The sequence below is a fragment of the Oenanthe melanoleuca genome, chromosome 1A, assembly GCF_029582105.1.
Source record: "Oenanthe melanoleuca isolate GR-GAL-2019-014 chromosome 1A, OMel1.0, whole genome shotgun sequence".
Classification (NCBI taxonomy): domain Eukaryota; kingdom Metazoa; phylum Chordata; class Aves; order Passeriformes; family Muscicapidae; genus Oenanthe; species Oenanthe melanoleuca.
Window position 1 is genome coordinate 38,574,854 of NC_079334.1, and position 26,193 is coordinate 38,601,046.

The 26,193-nt window shown below is 39.3% G+C and overlaps 1 protein-coding gene across 1 annotated transcript in view; it reads right to left on the reverse strand.

The window, feature by feature from the left end:
* The window catches only part of LEMD3 (LEM domain containing 3), a 42,263-nt gene extending 21,849 nt beyond the window's left edge, over positions 1-20,414 (reverse strand). The window contains exons 1-3 of the mRNA XM_056516340.1: positions 18,560-20,414; positions 2,986-3,023; positions 1,142-1,208 (exon numbers count right to left, since the gene is read on the reverse strand). Coding sequence (XP_056372315.1) covers positions 1,142-1,208; positions 2,986-3,023; positions 18,560-20,078 — 1,624 coding nt within the window. The 5' untranslated portion in view covers positions 20,079-20,414. The remainder of the gene's footprint in view (positions 1-1,141; positions 1,209-2,985; positions 3,024-18,559) is intronic.
* Positions 20,415-26,193: the final 5,779 nt, after the last annotated feature.

Genomic DNA, 26,193 nt, shown 5'->3' on the forward strand with positions numbered 1-26,193 from the left:
TTGCCCAGGAAGCATGTGCAATCTCCCTTGCTGGATATGTTCAAGAACTGCTTGGATGCAATCCTACACCATGCGCTCTGAGATGATGATGCTTGAGTAACGAGGTTTGCCCAAATGACCCACTGTGATTCCTTCCAACTTGACCCATTCTGTGATTCTCTGATGTAAACAAACCAAAACGTGTGGGGTTTGTCCAAACACCTATTTTATTCACAGCAGACACTGTAAATGCCGCAGAAACAAAATGTTTCTCACATATTTCTTATACTGCCGTGACTTATTACATTGTTGGCTTTGTATGTGACACAGAATTGTTTCCACATTTTTTCATGTTTGCAAAATGTCTGTAGTACCTGATAACAATAGAAAAGCCTTCTTGGTAAAACTTGCTGATGTAAAACAAATAATTGGCACAAAGACCAGTAAGATCTCCTGAACACATTATGGGTTAAATATGCAAGGATGATAAAAGCAGCTTAATAGTCATCACACAGACTCAGCTGTAACTCTCATTCACCAGATGCCACAGTTATAATCACAGCCTTAACTTCACCATTTCCTGTGATGTGTAAGTTTGCGTGCAGTTTAAAACTGTGTTCCTTACGACTAGATAAAACCACCCTATTTTTTACTTTGAATATTCAATAACACTATCCCTGACACATTAATATATGCAGCACTTTTCATCATTATATAACTCATATTGTTAAGCTGGACATTTTGCCAAACAAGGCAATCTTACTCAACCACTACTGTTCACTTTATTAGTAACCACTTTATCACTGCTGCAAAATATTTTGATTTTCACCACCTTTAAGATACCCACACAGTCCTCCTCACATATAGCAAATTTAATTAAAGTCTTTTAACAAAATCAGATTAATAAGTAATAAGATATTGGATCAAAAAGCACACAGGATCACAATATTCAAGAGCCTATCTCATTAGCAAACATTGTAACAAAAGGTGCTACATTGGTGGAAAAAGACAGCTTAAGTTAACTAGAAACAGGATTTCAAGTTTCCCAACATGGAACTCTTAATGGCTATCAGAGACCCAGTTAATGCAAATCACTATCTGACCACAGACTTTTTTGTAGTTGTTGCCATAATGTTACATCACAATATTCTTTAAGTGTTACCTGCTACTTGTGCCAATTTATCATGAAGTGCATACAAGCTCTTCATCATGAGACTTATTTCATCTTCCTAGAATGAGAAAAACATATTTATGTTAAAGAAAGCAGTAGTACAGATGTGCTTTGTTCCATTTATCCTCAAAATATTTATATATCATGTGGAAATATCTAAAGATAAAGAACGTGCAATAACATACACAGACAATTACATGCACTAAAGGCTATTCCAAAATGTTGAAGTTTTATCAAATGGATAATACTAGGCTAAGACTAATGGCTAAGACTGAACGGTCTTCATTCAAAAAAATACTCAAAAAAGTAATTTTCCAGTTTGTGCATATGCTGATTATACTCATTTTGGAAAAAAAAAAACTAACTATATTAGGCTTCATTCCCTGATGCACCAGTACTATTGACATAATTTCAAAATGTGAATAGTCCGATTTTTTTTCTGTAAGAAAATTGCTACCAGAAAAAAAAAAAAACTTCATAATGGACAAATTATTTCCCAACAGCACTATCAACAATTACCAGCGTCACCTCTCCCTATTCTGGTACCACAAAACCAACACTGAGATTAAGCTAATGTAGTTGATACTCCTTAGGAACCTAACCAATCTTACTAACTCATTTCCTGGCCAGAAAACACTGTGAATGGCAGAAGAGGAAAATCAGTCCTCCAGCACACATACACACCACCAGGAATACTTCAAGTTCCATTTATTTCCAGTAGGTACATCCATGACTTCACTAATAGCTACAGTGAGACGAACATGAGAAATATTACTGTGACCAATCTTTTTCTCCTAATTAAGGGCTGGACCACATTAAATAAGGAATTGAACAGTATAACCTTTGTAGCTAACAAACACTCAAGCATGGAATAGGATTACTATGGAACAGTGCAGTAGAAACAGGAGAAAATAACATACAGAACAGGTTCTCAGGTTGAATACAGTGCACAAAATGCGCTCCCTCTGCACTAGTAAAGTCATTTTGAAAGAATCACCAGAATCTGCCTCAAGAAATTTAATTTGTTCAAGAGATTCATTCAAACATTTTCCATCCAAGAAACCAGCCAAGGCCACCTGCTTAATACCCAATTATTAACTTTCACAGAGTTCAATCCTATACACAAAAACCCACCAATCCACCAAACAAAAAAACCAAATCCCAGACAGTAAACCAAAAAAATGCACCACCCAAAATCCTCCACGATTATCCTGCAATACTTGCTTGTATATGCCTAGCAAAAGCAGATCACTATGTTTACAATTCAAGTCAGAAGAGAGAACCACCTGGATGCATGCTGCACAGTTAAGAATAATACAGATAGCTTCAATGGTAACATCTCAAAAATGGTTAGCCTGATACTTCAGACAAACAAGTGAATATAGGAACAAGTAACAGAATGGAATCAAAATGAAAAAGACAAATTTTAAAATTAATTTTGAAGAAATTTAACCCTTGCTCTTCCATAGCACTAAATAAGATCCTGGGGTTTCATGTAAATAATCTCTTGCCACCTGTGCTTTCAAGGTTGAGAAGACAAACGGTAAGTGAAAAACTGTTACATTTAATCCCAAAATTTACAATACTCTTTTCTTTTTACAACACAAATTATGCACTATTTTCATTGTATATGAAGTAACCAGCATGCCGCAGCCAAATCTTGTAATCCTATTTATATTACCCACAAAGAAAAAAAGAATTAAAAAATCAGTTATAAGAAAGTGCGTTTATTGCCTGCAAATTATACTAAAACTGCATCATTCTGAATAGATCTATATTGTTTTTATACAATCATGTGACAGATTAAAATCTAAATGTTAAGTGGTTTTACTTACTTGTATTTTTTGGAGTTCTTCTCTAAAGGGATCCTTGACTGTCAAAAAAACAAAAACGAAAAAATTAATTTACTCTAGGGCCTGAAAATACAAAAAAGGTATACCAACATTATAGCTTTATGACAAAACTGCAATAGTTAAGATAAAAACAAGGTCCATAATAAGACAAATAACAAAGAGACGTCTATTAACCTTTGCCCTAACTCTGCATTTAACAATGCAGTGTAGCAGCATTTAGTTAAACCAGAATTCTGCATGTCAACAAATTTCACAGCTATTTCCTTACAAACAAAGCTGTGTTTGCCACTTGATGAACTCTTGCTTTAACAACTCAATTGCTTTGAAATAATTTGAAGGTTTTGCATTTTAGTGAATAATTCAAAAAAGGAAAACCACTTTTTTACTAACCACTAATACATACAACAAAGCTCTACAACTCCACATTTTCTTTTAACAAGAGACGACACACTGAGAGCTCATGCACTCTCATGCACTTATGTATCCACAAAACATCAAGAGCTGCCCACCCAAGAGTAGACTGATTGACAATATCTTGATTTATGAACCACAACCATGCTTAAACTGTTCCGTTAATTTAGTAATAAATGGAAAATTAAAGAGAAATAAAAAGGTTGACATATTAGATCAAACTCATGGCAAGATTTCTCATTTAGGAGAAATGTACAATACAAAAGAAACTAAGGATCAACACCTTAGTGAAGTGCAAGTCAATATAGATTTTTTTAAAAAAATAAAATCTAAGAACAAATCTTAATATTTGCAAAAGAAAACGTTTTTTTTATTAACTGCACTAACTTCAGCAGCACTCTTGTCAGCAGACAAATGTAGATCCACTACACCTCGGTTTAGAAAGGAATTTTAATGTAGAAACAACCACCCTTTCTTTGATCCTACAACTAGCAAGATTCACATTCACGTTCCTACGGTTACAAACAACAAATGATGTATAAAACAGTGGGACAATGAAAATGCTTTCTAAATGAAGAAGGCTTAACTCTCTGCAACTTAGCAAACAAGTTTGTCCATATGCCTGAGCTCAGGAAAAAATTAAGCATATTACCTACCCAGTAAGCCCTTCTTTGGCTTTTTCTGATACAGCATATTGAAAAAAAAAGCCCACCCAAACACAGGGACTGGTTTTCACAGGCATCCAAATATTGTATCCAGATATAAGATTAACTAAAGCTGACAGAAGTGTATGTTGAAGACTCTTGCAAACCAAGCTCTATGGCACTTCAGTTTCATTCTACAGATCCAAATGCACAGCCATTGCTTACTGGATTATCAAGATACCAACTTCAAAAAGTTTTAAGTATTTCATTCATTAACTCAAATATGCCCAGCACACTAAATGTTTGGTCTAAACAACAAAAAATAGGAGTAAACACCCAGTTTGATTGTTAGTTACCCAGACAAGGATAATTACAGACTCCGGGGTCCATCTTTTTGAGCATACATGAAATCTTGATTGAGTAGTGGTTTTAGATTGGAAGGGGGGTACAAACACAAGACATAGGAGGGCGTAGATTTCAGTATACCTAACATATTTTAGCACTGATGAAGGTCATGAAACAAACATATATGCAACATTTCCATGCCTGCAAAATGCAAATTGAAAACTGTCACTGAAATTCTAGATATACTAGGGCAGTCCAGCAATTAAGTGTAAGCTATCATGGTGGTTAGACTTTTCCAGCATTATAATCCCAGTGTAAAATCAATCTCACATTTGGGCAACTTCATATTTACATAAACTAACACCTTGAATTTATTAAGCAAGCCAGATGAGATGTCAATGTTTGCCTCTCCTTCACAAATACATAGTGATCGAGAAAACAACCACCTCTTCAAAATTACCTATCATAAAAATTTAACATGATCGAGAAAACAACCACCTCTTCAAAATTACCTATCATAAAAATTTAACAATCTCTAAAACTCCTTAACTCAGACAACAGGATTTCCAGGAAATCCCTCCGAAGTTAGTTATTATTATAGTTAACCAAAAACTGAAGTACATTTTTTATATGATGGTATTTAGCTTAGCACGACTGGTGCTTTAAGAGGCAAGTATGCAAAATACAATTGCAGCAATTTATCAACTGCATATGCAATTACAACTGTTAATAAATCTGCATTTATTTACCACATAACCTCAATTCACTTGAGTTAATAAGGCCACTCCTTAACTTCTTCAGTAATTCCTCTTTTGAATACACCCTTCTTTCTTTTGTCCAGAACCTAAGCTCTTACCAAATCCTCCCACATACTCCAGTCACAGATGTAAAGTTTTCACCTACTCCAACATGCCTAAGGTATTTCAATATATTACATCAGCATTCTTGGTTTCAAAAGCTTTCTTGACAGTTCTTAGAATATGTAACTATATTTGTAAGAGTGATAAATTCTTATTCTACCAAACCAAACATTAAATTATTAATATAAGATTTTTATCTGAACATATACTTCCAAGGCTCTTCCTCAAAAAGGGTTTGAGATCTCTACCCTGCAACAATTGCCAGCCTTGAAAATATCAGGCTCACATTCTAATGGAGTTCAAAGAACAACTTACCATCTACTTAGGCTACAAAGTTAAAACACGTATGCTTGTACCATACACAGGAGAGTAATAAGACTGTTCAGCCCTTCCATAATATTCATGCCTTCACTTCTTTCCTCACTCTTCCACATTTGAGTCCTCTTCTTCCTTGCTATAAAAGTCACCTCCCTTCCGCAGCTCTATGTTCCTCCTAACATTCTAAGATTACATTTTTAACAGAACCATTGTAATGCCATAATCTATTTCTGACCGTACAGATAATGTGATTTTATAGATGAAAAAGCAAAATTCCAATGCAACTTTAAGGATCTGTAAAGCTGCAGCTGCAGAAACAAGAATGATCCCAATTAACCCATAAGCACCTCATTTCTCAGTGTGATGACACAAAGCATCAAATACCATCCATCCAAAGGATGCAGAGACTCTACAACATATAACTCCAAGTTACCAGCTTCTGCAGGAGCAAGAATATTCCTCCCTGCAAAGTACTTTCCTCCTCTCCTCATCCACTATGCCACAGACTAATCCCAAAACAGAAGTAGCAACATTTTCAAATTCCATCTTAAAAGATGTGTTCTGTAAGCAGATAACCCAATGCTTTCCAACAGATTTTTTCCCCTCTTAAAACAAATACATTAGCTGGGTAATGTACTGCTACCAGAGTAAGAAACAATATTAGAAGCACTGAAATTGGCCTTTAGCCCATCCTTTTTCTACATTATCTCAAAAACAAGTTTTCAATAATTTTACAACCCAAGAATTTTCAATGTCAGCTAACAGATCTTTTTCTAAGTCTAGGATCAAGGTGTGACTTCATCCAGAGACATACTGTGTATGTGTCAAGAATAATTCCAAAATATTGTCTCTCAGAACTCTTAAACCTTAAAATGCCAGAAAAATACCTAACAAGTTGCTGCACAAAATGTTGTTCCAGAACTCTGTATTTCAAACTTCTTAAACAAAATAATCCTGCCTTTATTTTTTTGTCTGCAATTATTCAAAGCTCAAAACAGACAAGTAGTTTTGCACAACCTTCTAGCTCCATATTTCTCTAATTCAGGTAGAAACCACTTCGAACCAGCAGGCTAAATCTCTCTGCTTTGATATTAAGACATCAAATCATACAGCAATTCCACCACTATAGATCATCTTTGTGTGCTTTGGAAATGTTTTTTATATTTCTAAATGGGACTCCCATTATAGTTTGAATAGTCCTTGGCCCTGTCAGTTTTGAAGAGCAGCATAATGTGCCACAAGGATTAGTGAATTCTACAAATGGCTGAACCTTTCCTTAACACTTTTGTCACTTTTTCAACCAGCTCACTTTAAAGTGCTATTATTGAAAATTTTTCCAGCCAATATAATTTTAATTAATTCTGTTTGTGAGTAAGTGATGTAACAATTGATGACATAACCAACAATTTCATGTTATTTACTTCTTTTGACAAAGTCTTCCTCCAAAAGAATTAAACCAATCATATTAGTGATATACACCTCAGACACATTTTCTATCAGCACTGAAAAAACCAGTCTTCATTATGTTAGGTAAAAAGGTATGACTTACCAGAATTTCTCTTTGGAGTTTTTCACTACTTAACAAAAAATAAAAAGCCCAACAAATTACAATAAAATAACCTTCTCCTTTGTTTAGCTGTATCATTCTCCCTAGAAATATTAAAATCTACTCCTGCCTACTTAAATGCTGGTAAGAACAAACCTGAATGTTGAAAGGTATTCCTGCAAGTCATGCCAATTTCATCCATATTTAAGAACAGACACAAGTGTTTTGGAAAAGCTTCTTATCAGATTATGCAGTTTCACTAGAATAATAACATTAGTTTCATTCTAGTGCTCATATTACTGATCAAAACCCCTAGAAATTATAAAAGCTGTCGGTTCTTAAGAATATTTAAGGAAATATTTTTAGTAACAGTATTTGCACACATGCATTTTTGCATTATATTACAAAACATAGACGAAATAGCTATCTCTGTTCTATTAGGGAAAATGACCCAAAAGTGTACTTGCCATGCATTGTAAAAATTAGATTAAAATAACATTCCTTGCACATACATACACACAGTATTCACTATAGGCTGGTGTGTATACATACAAAATAAAAAACCCACTACACTAAGACTGCTCTTATGAGCACTTGCAAAACATTACCAGGGGAAACATTAGACTTCAGACACATATCAGCATTTTACAATGGGTAGAGAATCTGAATAGGCTTCTGAAATAGCTCTTCTGCCTTCTTATGCACGTCTCCCAAATATTTTAGCTCCTTACATTTTATAAGGTCAAAAAATACCCACCACTTCAACAAATGAACAGAAATTTAAAAAAAGGGAAACTCCTTCTTGAAAGCATGGCAACACAACATGTTTTATGTTAAACTAGGAAGTGTTCTGCTTTCCTCAAGCTCCAAAGTTCAAAGTGGAAAGCAAACTAATAAAGCAAGTGTTACTGAAACACAGAGATTTAAGAATCAATGGGAAGCTGCAATTAAATATGGAATCTACTGTCACACTGCCAAGGGGCCCAGTCTTGATAAAAATATCCTGTGATTTTGTACAAGCAGTAAGGATTTCCGTCTTGAAGAATTTCCAACATAAAAAAGCCCAGCTACAACCTCTTCTTCCAGACAGACTTCAATTACAAAGTACTAGTAATAGTATGAACAGTTTACAACACCTAAAGGCAACATGCAAAGGGAGAACACTGACAATAAAAACTCCTAAAAGGCCATTGATCATAAGCACAAAGTCAAGATACAGATTAAATATGAATTTTTCATTTTTAAAACTGGAGTTCTGCTGTGCCTCCATCCTTTTAATCGTTCAGCACACATTGGTCTATCAGTGCTTGCTGCACTAAGAGCAGCAGAACTGCTGAACAATATATTTACAAAGCCTGAACACAACAGCAGAACTCTGAAAATAGGTGCTCTATGCAGTACATACAGAGGTAGTTGCTAGCAGGTCTCTTGGCATGACAAAGATGAGTTTTCACTGAGGAAGCAGCAGTCAAGTTTACCACAAGTATCTATACTAGTTAAGAGGAGGAGGAAAACTACTCACCACATACTGTGGAATTTTGAAGAGCTCAAAATCAGGATGAGCTCGGCAGTAATACACAACATAACACACTTGACTGGACATGCATAACAGCAGGCAATATTGTGTTACTTGCATTTTTACCCCACTGGACTAAGACTCTCAAGAGCTGGCTAACCTCCCAGGCTACCACAGTAATGGCTTCCATTTGATGATTTGTTTGATTAATCTACCTGGTTCAAATAAAAATTATCTGAAGGGAACAATTGGACTAACACATCATTATCCTTTACTCAAATGAAGAGTCTGCCTGAACTAAGACTGAACTTGAACTAATGCTATCATGATTGCTTATTAATTAAATAGGTTATGCCCATTAGTTAAAAGGTTACATCATCAGCTGTGGATTAGGGTGATGAATCTTCTAGCAGCACTGTGTGCACTTCTGACCCTGGTGGACCTAAAGATGAGGAAAAAAAACAAAAAAACCAAAACCCTTCTTGGCAAGAAACTCAACCTGCCATGCAGAAACAGGAAAAAAAGAAGACAAAAAGAAAGTACAAGTGAGTCTTACCAAGATCTCAAACACTAGGGACAATAAAACCTTGCCACACCTTTGGCACATAGGAACTCTGTAGTATGTAGGTCACTGCATAGTAGCACAAATGTCAGTGCTTGAACTATGAAAAACAAGTTTACAGAACAAGATCCTAACTCTATTTCCTCAAACCATGTATCTTGTGCTCAAGGGAGCTGGCTACATAGTTAGTCTGATCCCAAGGCTTGTGTAAGCAGTTCGATCCATTCCCATTTTCTGAATGGCAAGGGATATCACATGCTAACTCATTCCCTCACAAAAGAAATAGGCAGACCCTATTTTGCCTTAGGCCCTCAATTACCAGGACAGCTCCTTCCCAGAGCTGCTACTTTCGTGTCCTTTCCCTCCAGTCTGCTCACCCTCAAAAGCAATCACTTTAACACCACGCGTCCTTCACAGCAGGATAAAACAAGTCTGGATTTAACATCTCATGGTTTTCCTCCCACCTCTACTTCATGTGCATTTGTACTCAATCTGCACATTTTTGTTATCAGTTCAATAAGCAGCATCTTTACCTGAAGGTCAAAAAAAAAAAAAAAGTGTTTATAAATAAAAAACCACTGCACTGTACAATTCCACAGTATGCAGACACATCCATGCTCAATGTCAACAACAGCACAGTCTACAGTGTTTCTGCAGGGAGCATCACCTCTGATGGAAGTAAAACTTACCAGGCATTGATCATAATACACTCAGAATCACCAAATCGAACTGTGCATGGGTACCTGCTCATTCTGAATGAATGAGCTCTCGGGAGTACTCAAAAGATTGATATTTCTCCTTCTAGTTCAAAGGTCACTGTGCAAGCAGTACAGCAGTATAGCTCTCTTAGATGTTCTCAACATTCCCTTCTCAGTTTTCTTCTGAGTTTATATAAAAAAGACAAAGTACCTAACATGAGCATATCCTTTAAACATAGCTGAGACTCCCTATTTCCTGCAGTGCCTTACAAACACTTTTATACACATCTGCTTTTACATAAGCAGATGGAAAAGCATAAGTACTTCTCATGCTTACAGATAAGAGAAACAAAACCCAAAAATAAATCATGAAACACACCCCCACCCCAAAACCCCCAAACCAACCAAATAAAAAAACTTTTCAGCTTTTTTTTTTTAAATACACTACGCCTTTCTCCTCCTCAGACTTTCTTGGGTCATACATGGGGTGCACACCAATACAAAAACAGACTAGATTGAACCTAATATGATACTCTCCTTTGCAAGACACCACCATGGAATTTAATAAATAATTTTCTCTTATTTACAAAGTAACAGTAAACTATTTCCAAGGAATTTGCAAAGAGAACAGAGTACAAGCAACGCTTTCCCCACCATTAGGTTTAAACTGTGGATTTCCACAGCCTGTGAAAATGACTCTCAGGCATTTGTCACACATGCACAACCCAGTCTGTCACTCAACAAAATCCTCTCTGGTCATCTAAGGCATGACACCTGAAAAAGAACAAATACCACTCTAAACTTTAGATACAGCCAGAGATAAACAGAAATTCCTAAACAGATAATGCTACACCATTTCCCAGAAAATAAAATACACTGGGAATTAAAAAAAAAAAAAAAACAAACGCCAAATGCCAATTTGCAATTTGCCTCACAACAAACCCAAGCATTATTTTAGTCAACAGTAATGAGACAAACAAAACTCAAACCAGAACAAAGAAGCAATCAAGTATCTACATTCTGAGATATGAAACCCATCCTTCAGAGTAAATCTTCCACTGCTCAGTTAAATACTGACAGGTTTCAGATTAGTTCTATAGCTAGACTTCTCTATGACCAACAACATCTATGTATTCAGATAAAAAATGTGTTTGAAGTTGTGAGATACAGGGATACATGGGATATGAGGGGCTTCTGCTGTGCAGGTTGATGATGCTGAACAAACACTGGGATAAGTACTACTAAAAGAAGAGTTGTGGAATGTTTTATTGCACAGCTACATAGTGAGATGATGCGTATTGAGAGTACAGATGGCTATGGTAAGTGGCTTGGATATACCTATTGAAAAGATCTGAAAGTTAACAAAAAACAGTTATGAAATTAAAGAACAGTCTGAGGTCTCTCCAGTTCAGAGATTTAACTTACCAAAGAAACACTCTTCTGTGGACAAAAGTAAAATTAAGATCTAGACGTGGCCTTAAAATCTAATGTTAGGAAAAATACTACATTCATCCACCTCGTGCCCAGCAGTCCTCCTGTGATAAAGTTTTGTTCAGCTGACACCCAGAAAGGACAGGCTGATGCTGCATTTACCCAAGACACTGTAAGACCAAGTATAAACATTTCTTGTACTTCTTCAAAAAAATAGAAGCTTAAGGGGATGTGACCATGTATTAAGACTTAAGTGAATAAAAGTAGTATGAAAGAAGTCTTAGCATGTATATAAAACATTTTTCAGTAACAAGCCATCTTTAAATTTTTAAGTAAATGGTCCTCTCTGAAACAAAGAAAAAGTAGCCAAGGAGTTGTTCTACAATCTCTCATTTATGAACAGACCCATTTCTTGCTTACCTAGCAGAGGATCACTAAAATTCAGTGGATCTTAGTGAATACTTAGTAAGTTTTAGTGCCTCTTAACTCAATGTTAGACATCTCTTTTTAAGCCCCTACTCTTCTCCCCACATTAAATAGCCTTTTTAATCAATTCAGCCTGTCATTTAAAGCAGCTGAAGGAATTGAAGACTCCAAATAGGCAGTGTTACTCAAGATACCTTGATGCTAAAGAATTTGATGTTAAAGAATTCTCAGTAAGCAGAAAATCTTATATTTTCCTCTGCAAAAAGAATTCACTTCTGGAAAATGCCAGCCATAACAATACATCTCCTCCAACAAGCTGTGCCCAACAGGCACCACATTTGCCTGTTTCACGGTTAACATACACCTAATCTCACACTCCACAGCAGAATGTAAACACAAGCAGAACAGGAAAACAGCACTAAGTAACACTGTGGGAAGTACAGCACAGTAGGACTCAACACTGGATATTATCAACTCTAGCAAGCCTTCTAACACAGAAGGAACCTGCATAAGACCAGCTTTAAGAGGTGCAGGGTTCTTCAATTTATCCCTGCACAGATCACTTCTTTCCATCAATAGCACTGCTCCTTTTGACAAGTTCTTCTACATCAGAACGACCCAGTGGGCAGAAGGTTATTTTGATCAAGACCTAAGCTACATCGTGTCTTTATTTACTGTAATCACGGCAAAGGCACCTTCCACCACAAATCTATATCTACCACAAGAAACAGAAGGAGCCAAGAACAGACAAGTCAAAGATACTACTAATGAAGTTCTCAACAACCATGGGAGTCTCCAAAAAAAATCTTTTCTTTTTAATATACCTTGATTTCACAGTCCACTGACCAGTAAACTTATTCCACTCAACCTAATGCAAATCATAACAGACAACTAATTTTAGCAGAGAATACAAACACAAGAACTATGAAGGTGAAAGGAATATATGCCTCGTGATTACAACACTGATTCTCCACAGCAGTGGAACAGCACTTTTAACAAAAAAAAAAAAAAAAAAAAAAAAAAAAGAAAACTGAAGCAGCAACAACCAAAAAAACTGTACTTGCCTAAGCTTTTTAGTGAAGCAATTTTCTCAAGCAGCAGTTCTGGCCTGTTCAAAAGTTCATACTATTACTGAAGCACAAGTCTAGAAGCATGACAGGGATCAGTTTGGTACAACTCTACAACTCCTGCCAGCTTAGCTGGGTAAGCAGTCAAGCTAAAGTTTGCAACCTACTACTTTAAGTCTCTGCATATCATGGGCTCTTCTTTAATGTATTTCCACAGCATTCTACACATCTGTCCTAAGCAGAAAGATCAGCATTGCACTTGAACAGATTTAGAGTTGACAGACGTTCTTAACAAATGAAACAAGTCTGCTTTCTGCTTTCCTACACATTTCTAGTCTCAATGCTTTTCAAAATGGAAAAGTTGTAACCAGATCTGCTTTCAGATTCTGGATCACCTTTAGTTTTCTCACACCAGGAACTGAATTTGCTTTTGAGAAAACTATGCACTGTAGAATGCAATGCAAACTTTTGATTACTTTTTGATATCTAATGAAAACAGACTGACTCTTGACAGCTTTTCAGCATCCCTGATCCCCAGGCAAGCAATTCTAGTGCAGATTTTCCATTATTTACTTCAAAACAAAGCATAGCCTCCAACAGTAACTTTGAAAATATGTCATAATAAGAATCTACAGTACTGGCATAAGGAAGGTTTTGTTGCACATCTGCAAACAGCAGCACATTTAAGTACATGAATGGAAAGCAGTTATAAATATTCTGAATGAAGTATCAACTGCCACTATCTGCTTAAAAACAAGAATTCTGTATTCTTCCATCATTTTTGTTACAAACACTGCCGAGCAATTTTCATATTTATACTTTATACTCAAGATCTATTACAAAGATATAGACTATTTATAATCCTTTAGGAAGGCCTTAAAGCTGCCAGCTGAGTTATTTTGTACTATACAGCAATTATTTAGAGTTTCCTACATGAAAGTAATAATAATTCAGACTTTCCTAGATAAAAGGCCAAATTATTGCTCATTTTAAGGAATAATTTGTGGCATACCATAAGGAAGACGAGAGTTTAAATTTGTCAAGAATCCTAAGGAAATCTAACTATTCTGCCTGGCTTTACTTATGAAGGCACCCCAGGGATTCTTTTTGTTTGATCTACTGATCTTAATACAAAACTAATCAAATCATAGAATTGAGATTGCTACAACAGAGATTAATCTTTAAGGAAAATACCAGAATTTTTTTTTTATATCACCTGGTTGAGAAACACTTGCTAACTAGGATTTAAAGCAATATACAGAAAGTGAAACAGCAATATGCTAGGATTTAGATAGAATTTGTTACACTGTCAAATACAAGCCAGGGTATCCCTTGCAATGTTAACAGGCACACAACACAGGAACTCTGCAAATTTTTCTCCCTCCCTTTATTATGCCCTCCTCTATAAATACTTCTTATCCACCACTGATTTTCTTCCATTAAAGCCAACACCGTCAAGAATATAGCCACTTCTTAGAAAGTGATTTTAAAAGGCAAGTAAATTTGTAACAGTTATCTGTGAAATACCAAAGCACCTCAATTGTAATTTATTTGCAGGCCTAAGAGAGTAACAGTTAGTTACCTTGTCTTTTAATACATCAAGTCTGACTTCTTAGCAATTAAATTCCCTGCATAAAATTCCATAGAAGTTTTAACACCTGAGAGATTTACACTCAAGAACAAAGGAACATCAATAGAATTGAATGAAACTCTTAGAATTGTGATTTGCATATGCTTAGATTTGCAATATACATAACTGCCAAGTCTCCCTGAATTAACATTTCAAAAACACAAGTTGTAGCAAATATAGTAAGGATTATCCTCCTAGCAGTTGTTTTGTAACAAGTATCATAGAAAGACCAAAATTACTAGCAACAGATGCCACTTTTAAAAGCCTCTTCTTATAAGAAAGTAAGATTTTAAACAAGATCTACCTGCTGAATCTTTCAAGATTAGTTTTTTTGTTGTGGTTGTTTTGTTCTGGTGTTTGTTTTTTTTTTTTATTTTTTTTATTTTGTCACATCAACTGCGTCCCAGACAAAGTACTGGAGTACATACAACCCATTTCAGATTACAGACTTCAACAGCAACTGTACTACCGCTCACACTTTTCAGAAAGAAAGTGAACCAGATCTGAAAGCAACATCAACAATCTGATGTTACAGTTATCAACTTTTCATGAAAAATAACTTTAGAATTAACTTCCAGGAACAGACACCTGAGATGCTCTGAGTAACATCACAAAGCCACAGAAGTTGGAAGAGATACACACACAACTCTTCAGGGTTTGAAGAACCTAGGAAGTAGACTCAAGTCTACCATTTTCCAGACAAAATACAATGCTGGTTTGGCAAGAAGTTGATATAATCCCATGATATTTTGAACACAGGTGCAAACAAAACAAGCTTTACAGTCAGAACAAAATGAATGAGGTTACCAGCACCAAGCCCAAGCTGATCTTTTTCAAATGCAGCACTGTCAGAGACAGCAAGCACAACATGCACTTACATGCATTAGTTGGTCTTTTACATGAGCTTGAAGAGCAGTTTATTTCAATGAGTTTACAAAAAAACCCCACAGACATTTATCTATATTTTAGACAGCAAAATGCATAAAAACCTTACTTAAAGTGACCTTTATAGCTTAGATACAGAAGACTTAGCCCAGTTCTGATTTGCCTTTGAACATCTTATGCTACATGTAGAAAAACTAAAGCACTTTATAGCTATTTCACAGCTCTGAAAAAGAAATAATTTGAACGCTATGCATAGTGTAAGTGACAAGTCTCTTCCGAAATTTTCTGCTCACCCCTTCTCATTTATATTACTACACTTGGCCTAAATTCAACTCCAACACCTGGTTTTAAGCCTCCTTCTCATTAGACACACCTCCTCTTAGATTACAGCCTGACAAATATTTAAGTGTTGATATTGAGTGTACTTTGTGATAAATATTTTTCCATGTCACAAGCATACTATCACCTTCTTTTGACTGCACTTAATTTTAGGAAATTAACTATTAGGAAAACCAATATTAAGCTCACTGTGCTTAGCTCTGTGCAAATTTAAAATAAGAAGCCACCAAATATACAAATGCCTTTATTGCTTTATCACAGTAAGCATGATAACTAGAGAGATGCATATCTTGTAACTCTGCTGAACCCTAAAAGTTTTTATGATACAGACTGGAGTCTAAAATAATGCATTTTTTTCCACAATCAAATCACTCTAACCCAACAGAACCTTACTTACAACCACCTAAAGACAGAAAAATCACAATATCCAATCACTTAAATGAAAATGTTTGTTTTGAGATATACTATTGTATTTTAATTAAAAAGTATGAATCATTTCTGCTTCTATTAAAAAAATAAAAAAAAAAAAAAGAGAATACACCCATATAAGCATGACAGTCAAAGGAATCACTTGGATGATGTTTAAGCTTAGGAAGCATATAATAGAAGACAGAGTTCTCCCCCTCTTCAGTAAAAATCAGTCTTTGTTAGCCTGTCTTGTCTGTTCTTGCCTGTTCTACAGCCCCACCGTGTCTTTGTTCCACATGCTGATTTGAGAAGAATTTAGTAAGCACATGCTAAACATATGGGCAAAGTAATTCCCTGCTCATTCCCACATGACTTAAAAGAAGTGGCCTGCTCCTCTTCCTATCAAAGGAGCTAGCCACAAAACCTGCTGTTTGCTTCTGCCAAAGGACACTATTCCCCCTATTCCCATTTGTTATGTTGCAGCAAAGTCTGGGGCTGTGAGGAAGTAGGACAGATGAAATAAGAGTGCCATTGCCAGAACAATTCTTCAGGAAATCCACTTTCAAGAGTTCCACTGAAAAGACAGCAAGTAAGAACAGGCCAAGAACTAGTTTATTTGAACTACCAAGCAACACTGGGCTACCAGAGCACTGACTGGGCAGCATAAACTAAGCAAGTCCTCTAAGAAGAGGACAATTTTTCCTGTCTAACAATTCCAGCTAGGTTAACTTTTTAAGAGCAATATACACAGCACAGTCATCCCACATTTTCTATAGGAAAGTTCACACATTCAAAAACAAATTTTCTTTCAATACAAAAAAAAAATCCACATGAACTTTAAGAATTATTGCTATTTGCATTGCTGAAACACTCAGCTTTTATCAAACAGGATGACAAGCCAGTTGTAATTCAACCACTGAATTTGGCAGTTTACCCCAGTAGGCTGACAGATCTTCTTCCATTAAAATCATCATATTTCAAGACTAAAAGAGGTATATAATACATACTAGTCCAAGAATACAGCTTAACCATACATAAGAAAATGTAAGCATGTCTCTAGCAGTTATGGCCAGAAGCTAACCATGAGCAGTCCAACAGTCACACTATACTGTATCTAATTATAGCCCACCTGCATATGTTCACAGCCTGCCCAAAAATCAAGACTGAACAGTACCTAAGAGCCACGTGGACCATTGCAATGAAACCACTGCAAATCCCCAAGTCCTTGCTGCTACTGTCCTTCCTCAACACCAAATGTTTTACTCACTCCCTCCCCTCCAAAGAGTGCAAAACAGAATTAAAAATCATTCTGCTACGCTAATGTAACAAACAACATTTGAAAGGGAATAGAAAAAAGGCAGCCCACACTGCTGCCCTTTGACATCTAGCAGACCCCAAGATAAGTCAGATCATTCCTTACAAGGCACTGTATACATGTCCACAAATGAGTACATAAATTCTCTACTCTCTATACAAAAAAATGTACACACTTGCATACACTTCACACACCATCCTCAATCATTTCAAGAAAAATGCAAGTTGCCAAGAACCTTATAACACTCTTATATCCCAAAACTAGATTTTTGTGCAATTTCTCACTAGGAGCAATGAAAAATCAAGACAGAAATGGCATGGTTTTTCTTTCTGATGTTAGAATCTCCATTGTCCATTTCAGAACAGCCAAGAGCGGAATTAGGATGAATCACAACCCTTAGGTGGTAGGTTTCCATTTTTGTATTCTTCATTAACAGAAAATTGCAGTTTTTAAATTTATACCAAGAAATTACTTCCACGTGTTAAAGAAGTTCCCAAATAATTTAGTATTAAAAAAAATTTTGAATGCTCTGAAATTCATACTAAAGCATAGCCTTATTTCATGTATAAACATTATTCTTAACTAAATTTAGAAGGAAGTATTAATTAGAAAACAATACACAATAGGTCAAGCATTCACTGCACAAAGTCTGTCATAATGTGTAACATCTCAACCCAGGTTTCTTTCCAAGCCTCAGCATACATGAATGAAGACAACCTGCTTTATTACCAAACAACTAGTCAAATCTTAGCCCTGCAGGAATTCCAGGTATCTAATTGTGCACACTTACTCCTGTGAGATTAACATAAAGCCTCACTTCGTCAATTCTCTATTAACCATACTCCTGCTAAATCGAACAAAACCCATAGAACTGTTTTAGGAAGAAGACTTGCTAGAAAATAAGGTATCAACAGATTACAGCAGGGGATGCTGGGATTTAAGTTTATCCTCAAATGTCTTGCAAGCTTATTATATCGGCTTGCAAAGCACATACATAAGGAAATATAATTTCTCTGTGCACCATCCTCTAAAGAGAGATTATAGTAAGGTGGAACCCAGAACTGTTCAGTAGGGGATGTCTGGGAATGCAAAGGCGTATTAACAGTTGTTACATCCAGTTGCAGAAACTGCTCTTACCCTTCACCTAATACTTACTGTTGGCTCCCACATCCTCAGCTACGCCAGAACCTCTCATTCTCAGGTATGTGAATCCCAGTATCAGAAAGAACAAGCATGCAGCAGTTAAGAGGAACATGGACAGGTAATGTGCACTGAAGCCTCCAGTGGTGGATACCTCCTCTCTTTTGAACTGTTGGAGAAGCTCCTCCTCGGGCTCAGAGAGATTCTTCTTGTAGGTGTTTTTCAGGTAGGTATGATTTGAACCCGTATGATTGGAGTGGTTGAGTCTAAGGGAGGAGGTGGTTCCACCCGGAGGAAGGCTATTAGCAGATGAATAGATCCTGGATTCAACATTGCAGCTACCAAGAGCACCGCTGAGAACATGATTATTGGTCGCTTTCCTAATGGTGCCTGGAGGGTCAGTGATTTTGCCGCTGTCCACGTCCGTGAGCGGTGGTGGCAGCAACAATACTGACGGGGATTTCTTGGATAGGCCAATGCGGTATCTGGTGCTGGGAGGACTAGAGTCCAGATTTTCACATCCTCCTCCTCCTCTTCCCCCCACCGCCGCCGCCGCCTCCTCCTCCTCCTCCTGATTTCTGCCCCTGTCTAGACTGCCGGCAGCAGCCGCCCCCGCCGCCCTGTCATTCGTTACGAGCACACCAGCACCGCAGCCTCCGCCAGCCCTTTCTTGGCCCGTCTCCATCACGCCAGCGCCGGCTGCAGCGCATTTGCTTGTTATGAATGGAGCAGGCGACTTGCTGAGGCTCCGTCTGGGCCGGCGAACTGCAGACTCCTCCTTCGGTCCCTGCTGTTTGGCCCTCGCCCCCGCCGCCTCCTCCTCCTCCGAGTCCGAGTACTTGTCCCTGCTGCCTCCGTAGAGGAGCCGGTTCCCGTTAACGGTCCGATTCTTCCACCGCTGCTGCTCGCTCTCCTTCTCCTCCTCCTCTTCGTCGTCCTCCTCCTCGCCGTCCCCGAGCTCCCTCACCCCCTGAGTCGCCGCCGGTCTCCTGGCCGCCGCCCCCCACCAGGCGCTGGGCTTCCGCCGGGCCGCCTCCTCCGGGGGGGAGCTGCTGCTCCCGCCGCAGGCGCCGTGGGGGGCGGCGGGCCTGAGGCCGCGGAAGAGGGGCGCAGCGCGCTCCCTCCGGCCGCCGGCCTGGCTCCGGGGGCTGCTCTCCACGTCCGACTCGTCCGAGCTGAAGCCCAGCAGCACTTTGCCGCCGCCGGCGGAGGGTGCGGGGCGGCCCCGGCCCGCTCCGGCGGCGGCCCCGGGGGGAAAGGGGTGCTCGGCGCCGGCCAGCCGCGCTCCCGGGGCCGCCCGCCCGGGGCCGCCGCCTCCGCCCGGCGCCGCTCCGGCTCCCGTGTTATTGTTGTTGCTGTTCCGGGTCTTGTTGGCGCCGCCGCCGCGGGCCCCGGCCCGTTCATCCTCGCGCAGCTTCTTCAGCTTCTTCAGGTAGACGGGCCGGGTGCTCTCGGTGACCGGCCCCGGGGAGAAGCCGAAGCGCCTCAGCTCCGAGAAGAGCTCCTCGTCCGTGAGCTGCGCGGCCGTCGCCATTTTCCGCTCCCCCGCCGCCGCCGCGGCGCTTCCGACCCACGCGCCGCGCCGCGCTCCCCGCCGGAACTGACGCGCCGCACTCGGCTGTGGCCGAGACCCGCCCGTCACCCCGCGGCGCCGCCCGCCGGGAGCGCGGCCGGCCGGGCGGGGGAGCGGGGGATGAGCGGGGCGGGGCCGCCCGGCGCCGCCGGCCCTTCCCGGCCGCGCCCGCTCGGTCACGGCCGTCGTGCAGGGCTGGCGCCGCTCCCGCCGCCCCGGCGAGAGATGGGGCTGGGAATCGCCCCCGTTCGCCGCCGGGCTCGCGAAGGGGTTCCCGGGCGGGAGTCGCGCCGTGCGGGCGGCGGATGGGAGCGGGGAGGGCACGGCCGGACGGGCGGCCTGCGGGAGGCGCTCTCGGCGGGGCGGGGGGCGCCGAGTCCGGGGGCGGGAGAGGCCGCGGCGGCTTTCGGGGCTGGAAGGGCCGCATTGGTCGGAAACGCGCTGTGCCAGGCACGCTTGTGAGCGGACAGAACCGCGGCTGCTGCGGGGCGGCGAGAGTTCGGGAATGCGCTGCCGTGACGGCGTCAGACTGAGCACTGAGCCTCCATTCACGCCATCAGATTTAGCCCCACGGTGGCTGGAGAAATGGAAAGAGGCTGTATTGCGGGCCCTTCCCGAGGTGGCGGGCAGCGGCTCCTGTCCACCAGTGTGCCTGGTGGCAGCAAACCTTTCCCTGTTGTAACTCCGGCATCAGGACATCTCGGCTGTGAGGAGGAATACAGCCTCATAAATACGAGAGGATGTAGTCTTAAACTGCCCAGGGGAGGTTTAGGAGGTACATTAGGAAGAATTTCTTCACAGAAAGGTCGATTAGACATTGTAATGGACTGCCCATGTAAGTGGTGGAGACATACCTGGAGGCGTTTAAATAAAGTGCCATATCCAGTCTTAGTGCTGTGTTCTAGTTGCCATGATAATTATTCTTAGGTTGGGCTTGATGGTCTGGGGTCTTTTCCAGCTTAATAAAATCTGTGTGGTTTTGCGTGTTTAATGATTACTTTTTGAATTACCTGGATGTATTTTGCTTCTTTATTTTGGAAAATCTGGTTCTTCATATGCATTGCAGTTGAAATTGTCCAAGTGTATACAGAAACATGTACTTGTCAAAATGGTTGTGCCAATATAAAGAGATGTCATCCTGGCATTTCTCAACTATGTGGTGTGTCCTGATCCTTCTGGATGGGCTCTGGCCACAGAACCTCATATGGAGGCTTCAAGATCTCCTGACCTACGTATCCAGCCTGAATGACAAAACCTTGGGCTCAGTTTCTGCACACCACATCAAAAACACAGGAGGCTGAGTTCCAGTTTTGACCTAGCTCTGACTGACCTTGGACCACCATTGGCAGAAGTGGTCCAGGGACCAGATCCAACTGCATGAAGAGCTGTGTTCCCTCTCACAGTCTGCTGAACTGAGGCTATTGTGGATGTGCCCTTCTAATGTCAAAACAGAAGTTGCTAATTTTGTTATTGAGGAACATTGGCAGAAAAGGAGTTGAGGTAGCTGTGAGGCAGCTATGTTGAAGATCAAGCCAAGTCTACTGAGCTAGAGGAGTGGCTAAGGGTCTGTATGACTGCTGTGCTTTCTGTAGCAGCACTGTGCACAGCCTCCTGTTTCCCTGCCAGGAACTGTATAGTGCATTAGAGTTCAGCACAGAACTCCAGGTGTAAGGATGATGACACTCAACAGGACCTCCATCACACATTAAGCCACTAATTTACATTAAACCAGTAATGTAAATGTACCTGTTCTGTCCTATTTCCCAATTTATACTAGCCAGCTGTTATCATAAATGCCATGAGAAATGCTTCTGACATTCCATTCCTCCTCATCAGTGAGAAACAACCCACACTTTCCAGCAGCTAGTTGGGATACTTGTTTGAACATGCCCTGCCACATTCAGTGCCTGCCTCCAGCTGCCTGTGACACTGGCAAAACTAAAAGCAGTCAGTCCCAGCTAAGGTACCATTCTGGCAAGCACCTGCTTGGACACCTTCCTTCTGTTAGCAGAAGGTATGCTGCTCTGCAAGAAAGGGAGGATCCTGTCATCCTACTAATGCAATTCATATCTTCTCTCTGTTTATTGCAGCAAGGGCATGCTTACTTAGCAGCAGGAGTGCAGTAAATACTGAATGAATTGTTAACAATTGAATAATCTCCTGCAAAACTATAGCATGTAGATACATGGAACAACTAACTGAGAAGCCTAAATATTCCAAGTCATGATATAAAATCTGTGTGCCAAAATATTTTGAAATGTTTAAAAAATATGTCTTCTGGTTGTACTGAAGTAAGGATACTTCCATTACCAATCCAAAATCACATTTCTTTCATAGAATACATGATACATTAGTATAAATCCCTTATTTTTATCATTATCTCCACATAGCCAATTTTTAAGTCAACACTGAAACTGGTTACTTTTCTAAAGGTAAATTTTGACTGCAGGGAGTATGGAGACCATTATTCATCAGGAAAAATGGTGGTTGTTTTTTGGATAAGATGTTTTGGGTTATATTTTGCCTCTCATCCTTGAAGGACTGGTGTTCTAAAGAAACTGCCAATTCTTCCATTGGGTGAAAAGCTGTTCTGGAAGCTAGCAACCCTACTTATGTTGACCTCATTAGACTAGTATTGAAGATGTATCTTAACACCTCTTTTATTTTTCTTTCCTGATTCCAGATTTGTGTGGATTTATGCTTTTTTAATGTTCTTAGAATGTGTGAATGACAGCTGCCTTTCAAATGTTAGCAAGTCTCTGACTGCAGCTTCCTCTTCAATTAATGCAGCCCACTCCCTATACAAATCACTGTTGCATACCTGAAGCATGTAGAAATCATGAGTCACATCTAAATGAAATATTATCCTCTTGTAAAACTCCCAATATTGTAAATGCTGGTGTATTTCTATTTACCTTTTGATTTTTGAGCCTTAAGGTATGCTGAGATCACATTCTTTTAGGAATGTGATGGTAATGAATGTGGATGTTAGTGAAAAGTAGGAATGTCCCTTTTCTGTCTTTTTTAATAAAAGTGGAGATAGTAACACAGTCACAGACCTCTAGGAGCTAGTGGAGTTACTCTTATGGCAGTATGCCTCAGAAGAAATCACTCCACTCTGGAAACAAACTGTACTACCCTACTTTTAAACCTATTTACTCTTGTTTATCCAGTTTCAAATACTGCATAGTGAACATGAAATAACCTTTTGCTTTTAAAATTGAATAGGTTTTTTCCAAATAAACTAAATTTAAATATTACTGTTGCTGCCACATTTCTGAGTGAACAGACTCACTTGCACATACTTCTTTTAATTTCTTATTTCTGCTCCTTACAACTCCCATATGAGTTGTTTTAATGGGAGCAGATCCATCTCTGTTAAAATTAAGGGTGGTGTTACAGTACTAATATATACTATTTGTTTATGTACTGACCATGCCATTCAGCATGTGAGCCTGTGTATGTGTTTTTCTTTCCTGTGGATATCCTATTAATGTTCAAAAGGCTTATGCTGTCTCTTGCCTTTGCATTGCTGCTTTTTTGTGGCTAAGGTGTGGGCACATGGAAAGTATCTCTTGCCCACACTTCCCACATGGTGCTGGACCACTCACATATTGCAGCAGCATGAACACAGTGTGCTGGATTCCCCACCTCCTGCAAAGAGGCCATGTGCTGCCACATTACAGTTCCTTCCTAAGTGTCCCACTAGTTCCACTCCCACAAAGTGTGTGATGACCTGCTGTGACTGTGCAGTTCTTGTTGCTAAAAGTGAACCATTCTAGTTCATGACTCTGAGACTTCAAAAAGACAAAAGAATCTCCTCCTGCAGTTAATACATCAATGTTTATATAACTTGAACTGATCCATAGCATATCCTTAGTTGGGTGGGCATCCCTGGTCAGGTCATATAATTCCTGCTCACTTTATTATGTCTGTAATCCTGGGCATTGGCCATTTTGATGAAACTGTTGGAGGCATTACTGCTGACTCTGTAAGTTGAAAAAAATAATCCACAAAGCAGAACTCTAAATCCTAAAGACTGGCCTGAAAAACTGTATTTGTTTTTGAAATGACAATTTATTTACATATGAGCTTTTCACTTAAATTCACTTGCTGTATTCAGTTCTCTTCTCAGGAACCAGAATACGTATATTTATTTTAAAACTTGAACCTGAGCCATTCAGGAACACACCTGAGCCACTCTGGAACACAGCTTAAAGAAGAATATCAGCTATCAGAAAACAAGAGATTTCATGACAAATTGTGACAAAGAAATAATAGAATTTAAGAAAATGCCAACAATAGCAACAAGGGATTTAGGAATAAAAGAAGTAATAGTGACTAAAAGTTGATGTTTATTATGATAGTCAATTTTTGTCTTCCAGCCTCCTCTTTTCAGGAAGCAAAAATGTAGTTACAGAGGGGTGAATGGATGAAATAACGAATGCAGATGAATGGTTGAGGGAATCATCCTGAAGCTATTCAGAGAGAATAGGAAAATCTCATTACTAGGACAGTATCAAAATGCTCACCCACCTGTTGGTCCCTAAAACCTTCTTGCCCTTTTATTTTATGTCTCGAAGTAATTATTGCTAAAGACTACTGCATATTGTAATCCACACTTCTAGGGACGTGACAAATCAGTTCTGTTTCATTCTCTAAAGCAATGTAGGTTACATCTAGAGCCTTTTGTTTAAATTTGAAAAGGAAAAAGTGAAGCTGTGCTTGGTTATCCTTAACGTACAGAAACTCTGGCTGGGTAAAGCACATATTTGCCATGTGGAATTGGCAGAAGTACTTCTACAAATATAATGACCTCCCAGCACAGTTATGGCCAAAAGTTGTACCAATACACTACTGTGGCTTTTGAGAATCTACTTTCCTATGATTGAGTGTCCCTTGCAAGTATTTCCAAGATCTAAGGAATGGTAAGAACTGGAGTTGCATACTTAATCACAGAAGAACACTGGGAAGGGATCCTGCCTTTATGAAATCAACAGAACCCTGAAAACCTGGAGATGCTTGATTCCCTACATTCTTGTACCTTTCTCACATAAGGAAAAACCAGTTAACACCATACAGGATGTAGACATTTTAACTACACCTGATGAGATGTCTTTTTTTGCCATGACCTAAATAACCTTTAACATGGCTGTAAGTGTGGCACTGTAGCCTGGAACCTTGATAGTATTTGGCAACAAAGTGATGAGCAGCATAGATGGAGCTGTAAGGAGCTCACTCTTTATAATTACATCCTTGACTTCGATCCAAGGCTAATGTCTTAAAAATTTAGGATTATTTAATTCCTTTAATAATGCTTAAAAGAAGATCCATCATGTGCAGAAAGAAAAAAATGAAGTTTACATTTGACATTTTTGTATGAGGGGAATTGCGTAATGCATTTTCCTGTGCCACAAAACTCTAATTTCAGGTTGTTCAATAACTAAGCAGAATAGAAATTCATAGAGTTGAGAAAAATAATGAAATACAAAAAGTCAGAATAGGGGCCACCATTCTGTTTTCTGTTTCCACCATGTCATTAGACTGCTGCAAAGCACTAAATTCAGTGTGTTCCAAATAATTATTGGTATTGTCTATGCCTCTTTAGCACTTGATGATCTGACCCATTTTCCTTGCTCCTTTGTACCTGATTCTGTGCAAACACAAGAGAAGAAACTCCCTTCCCCTTGAATATCCACTTGCCTCCATTACCTCTCACCTGAAGTGCAGGCAAGGTACATAAGCAGGAAGCCAGCAGCCTTTAGAAAATTCTGTTTCTAGACAAAGCACTTGTAAATCTCAGCAGCACGTCGTCCTGGCACATTTTAAAGATTTCCTTAGGCCATGTTGTTTCCACTGTTGATAACTCCACTCACATAGAAAATATCTCACAAAGAGAAAGGTAGAACTTCCATAACAACTACTCACAGACAATGGGAAAAAAGTACCACTGGCCCCAAGACTACCATTTCTATTTCAAAGTACATGCTGCATTTCTAGAACTTCGTTTTCTCCTGTAAAAGTCAAGTACATCTAGGGAACATTAGCAACAACCGATTTTTGGCCTGTAGAAGCA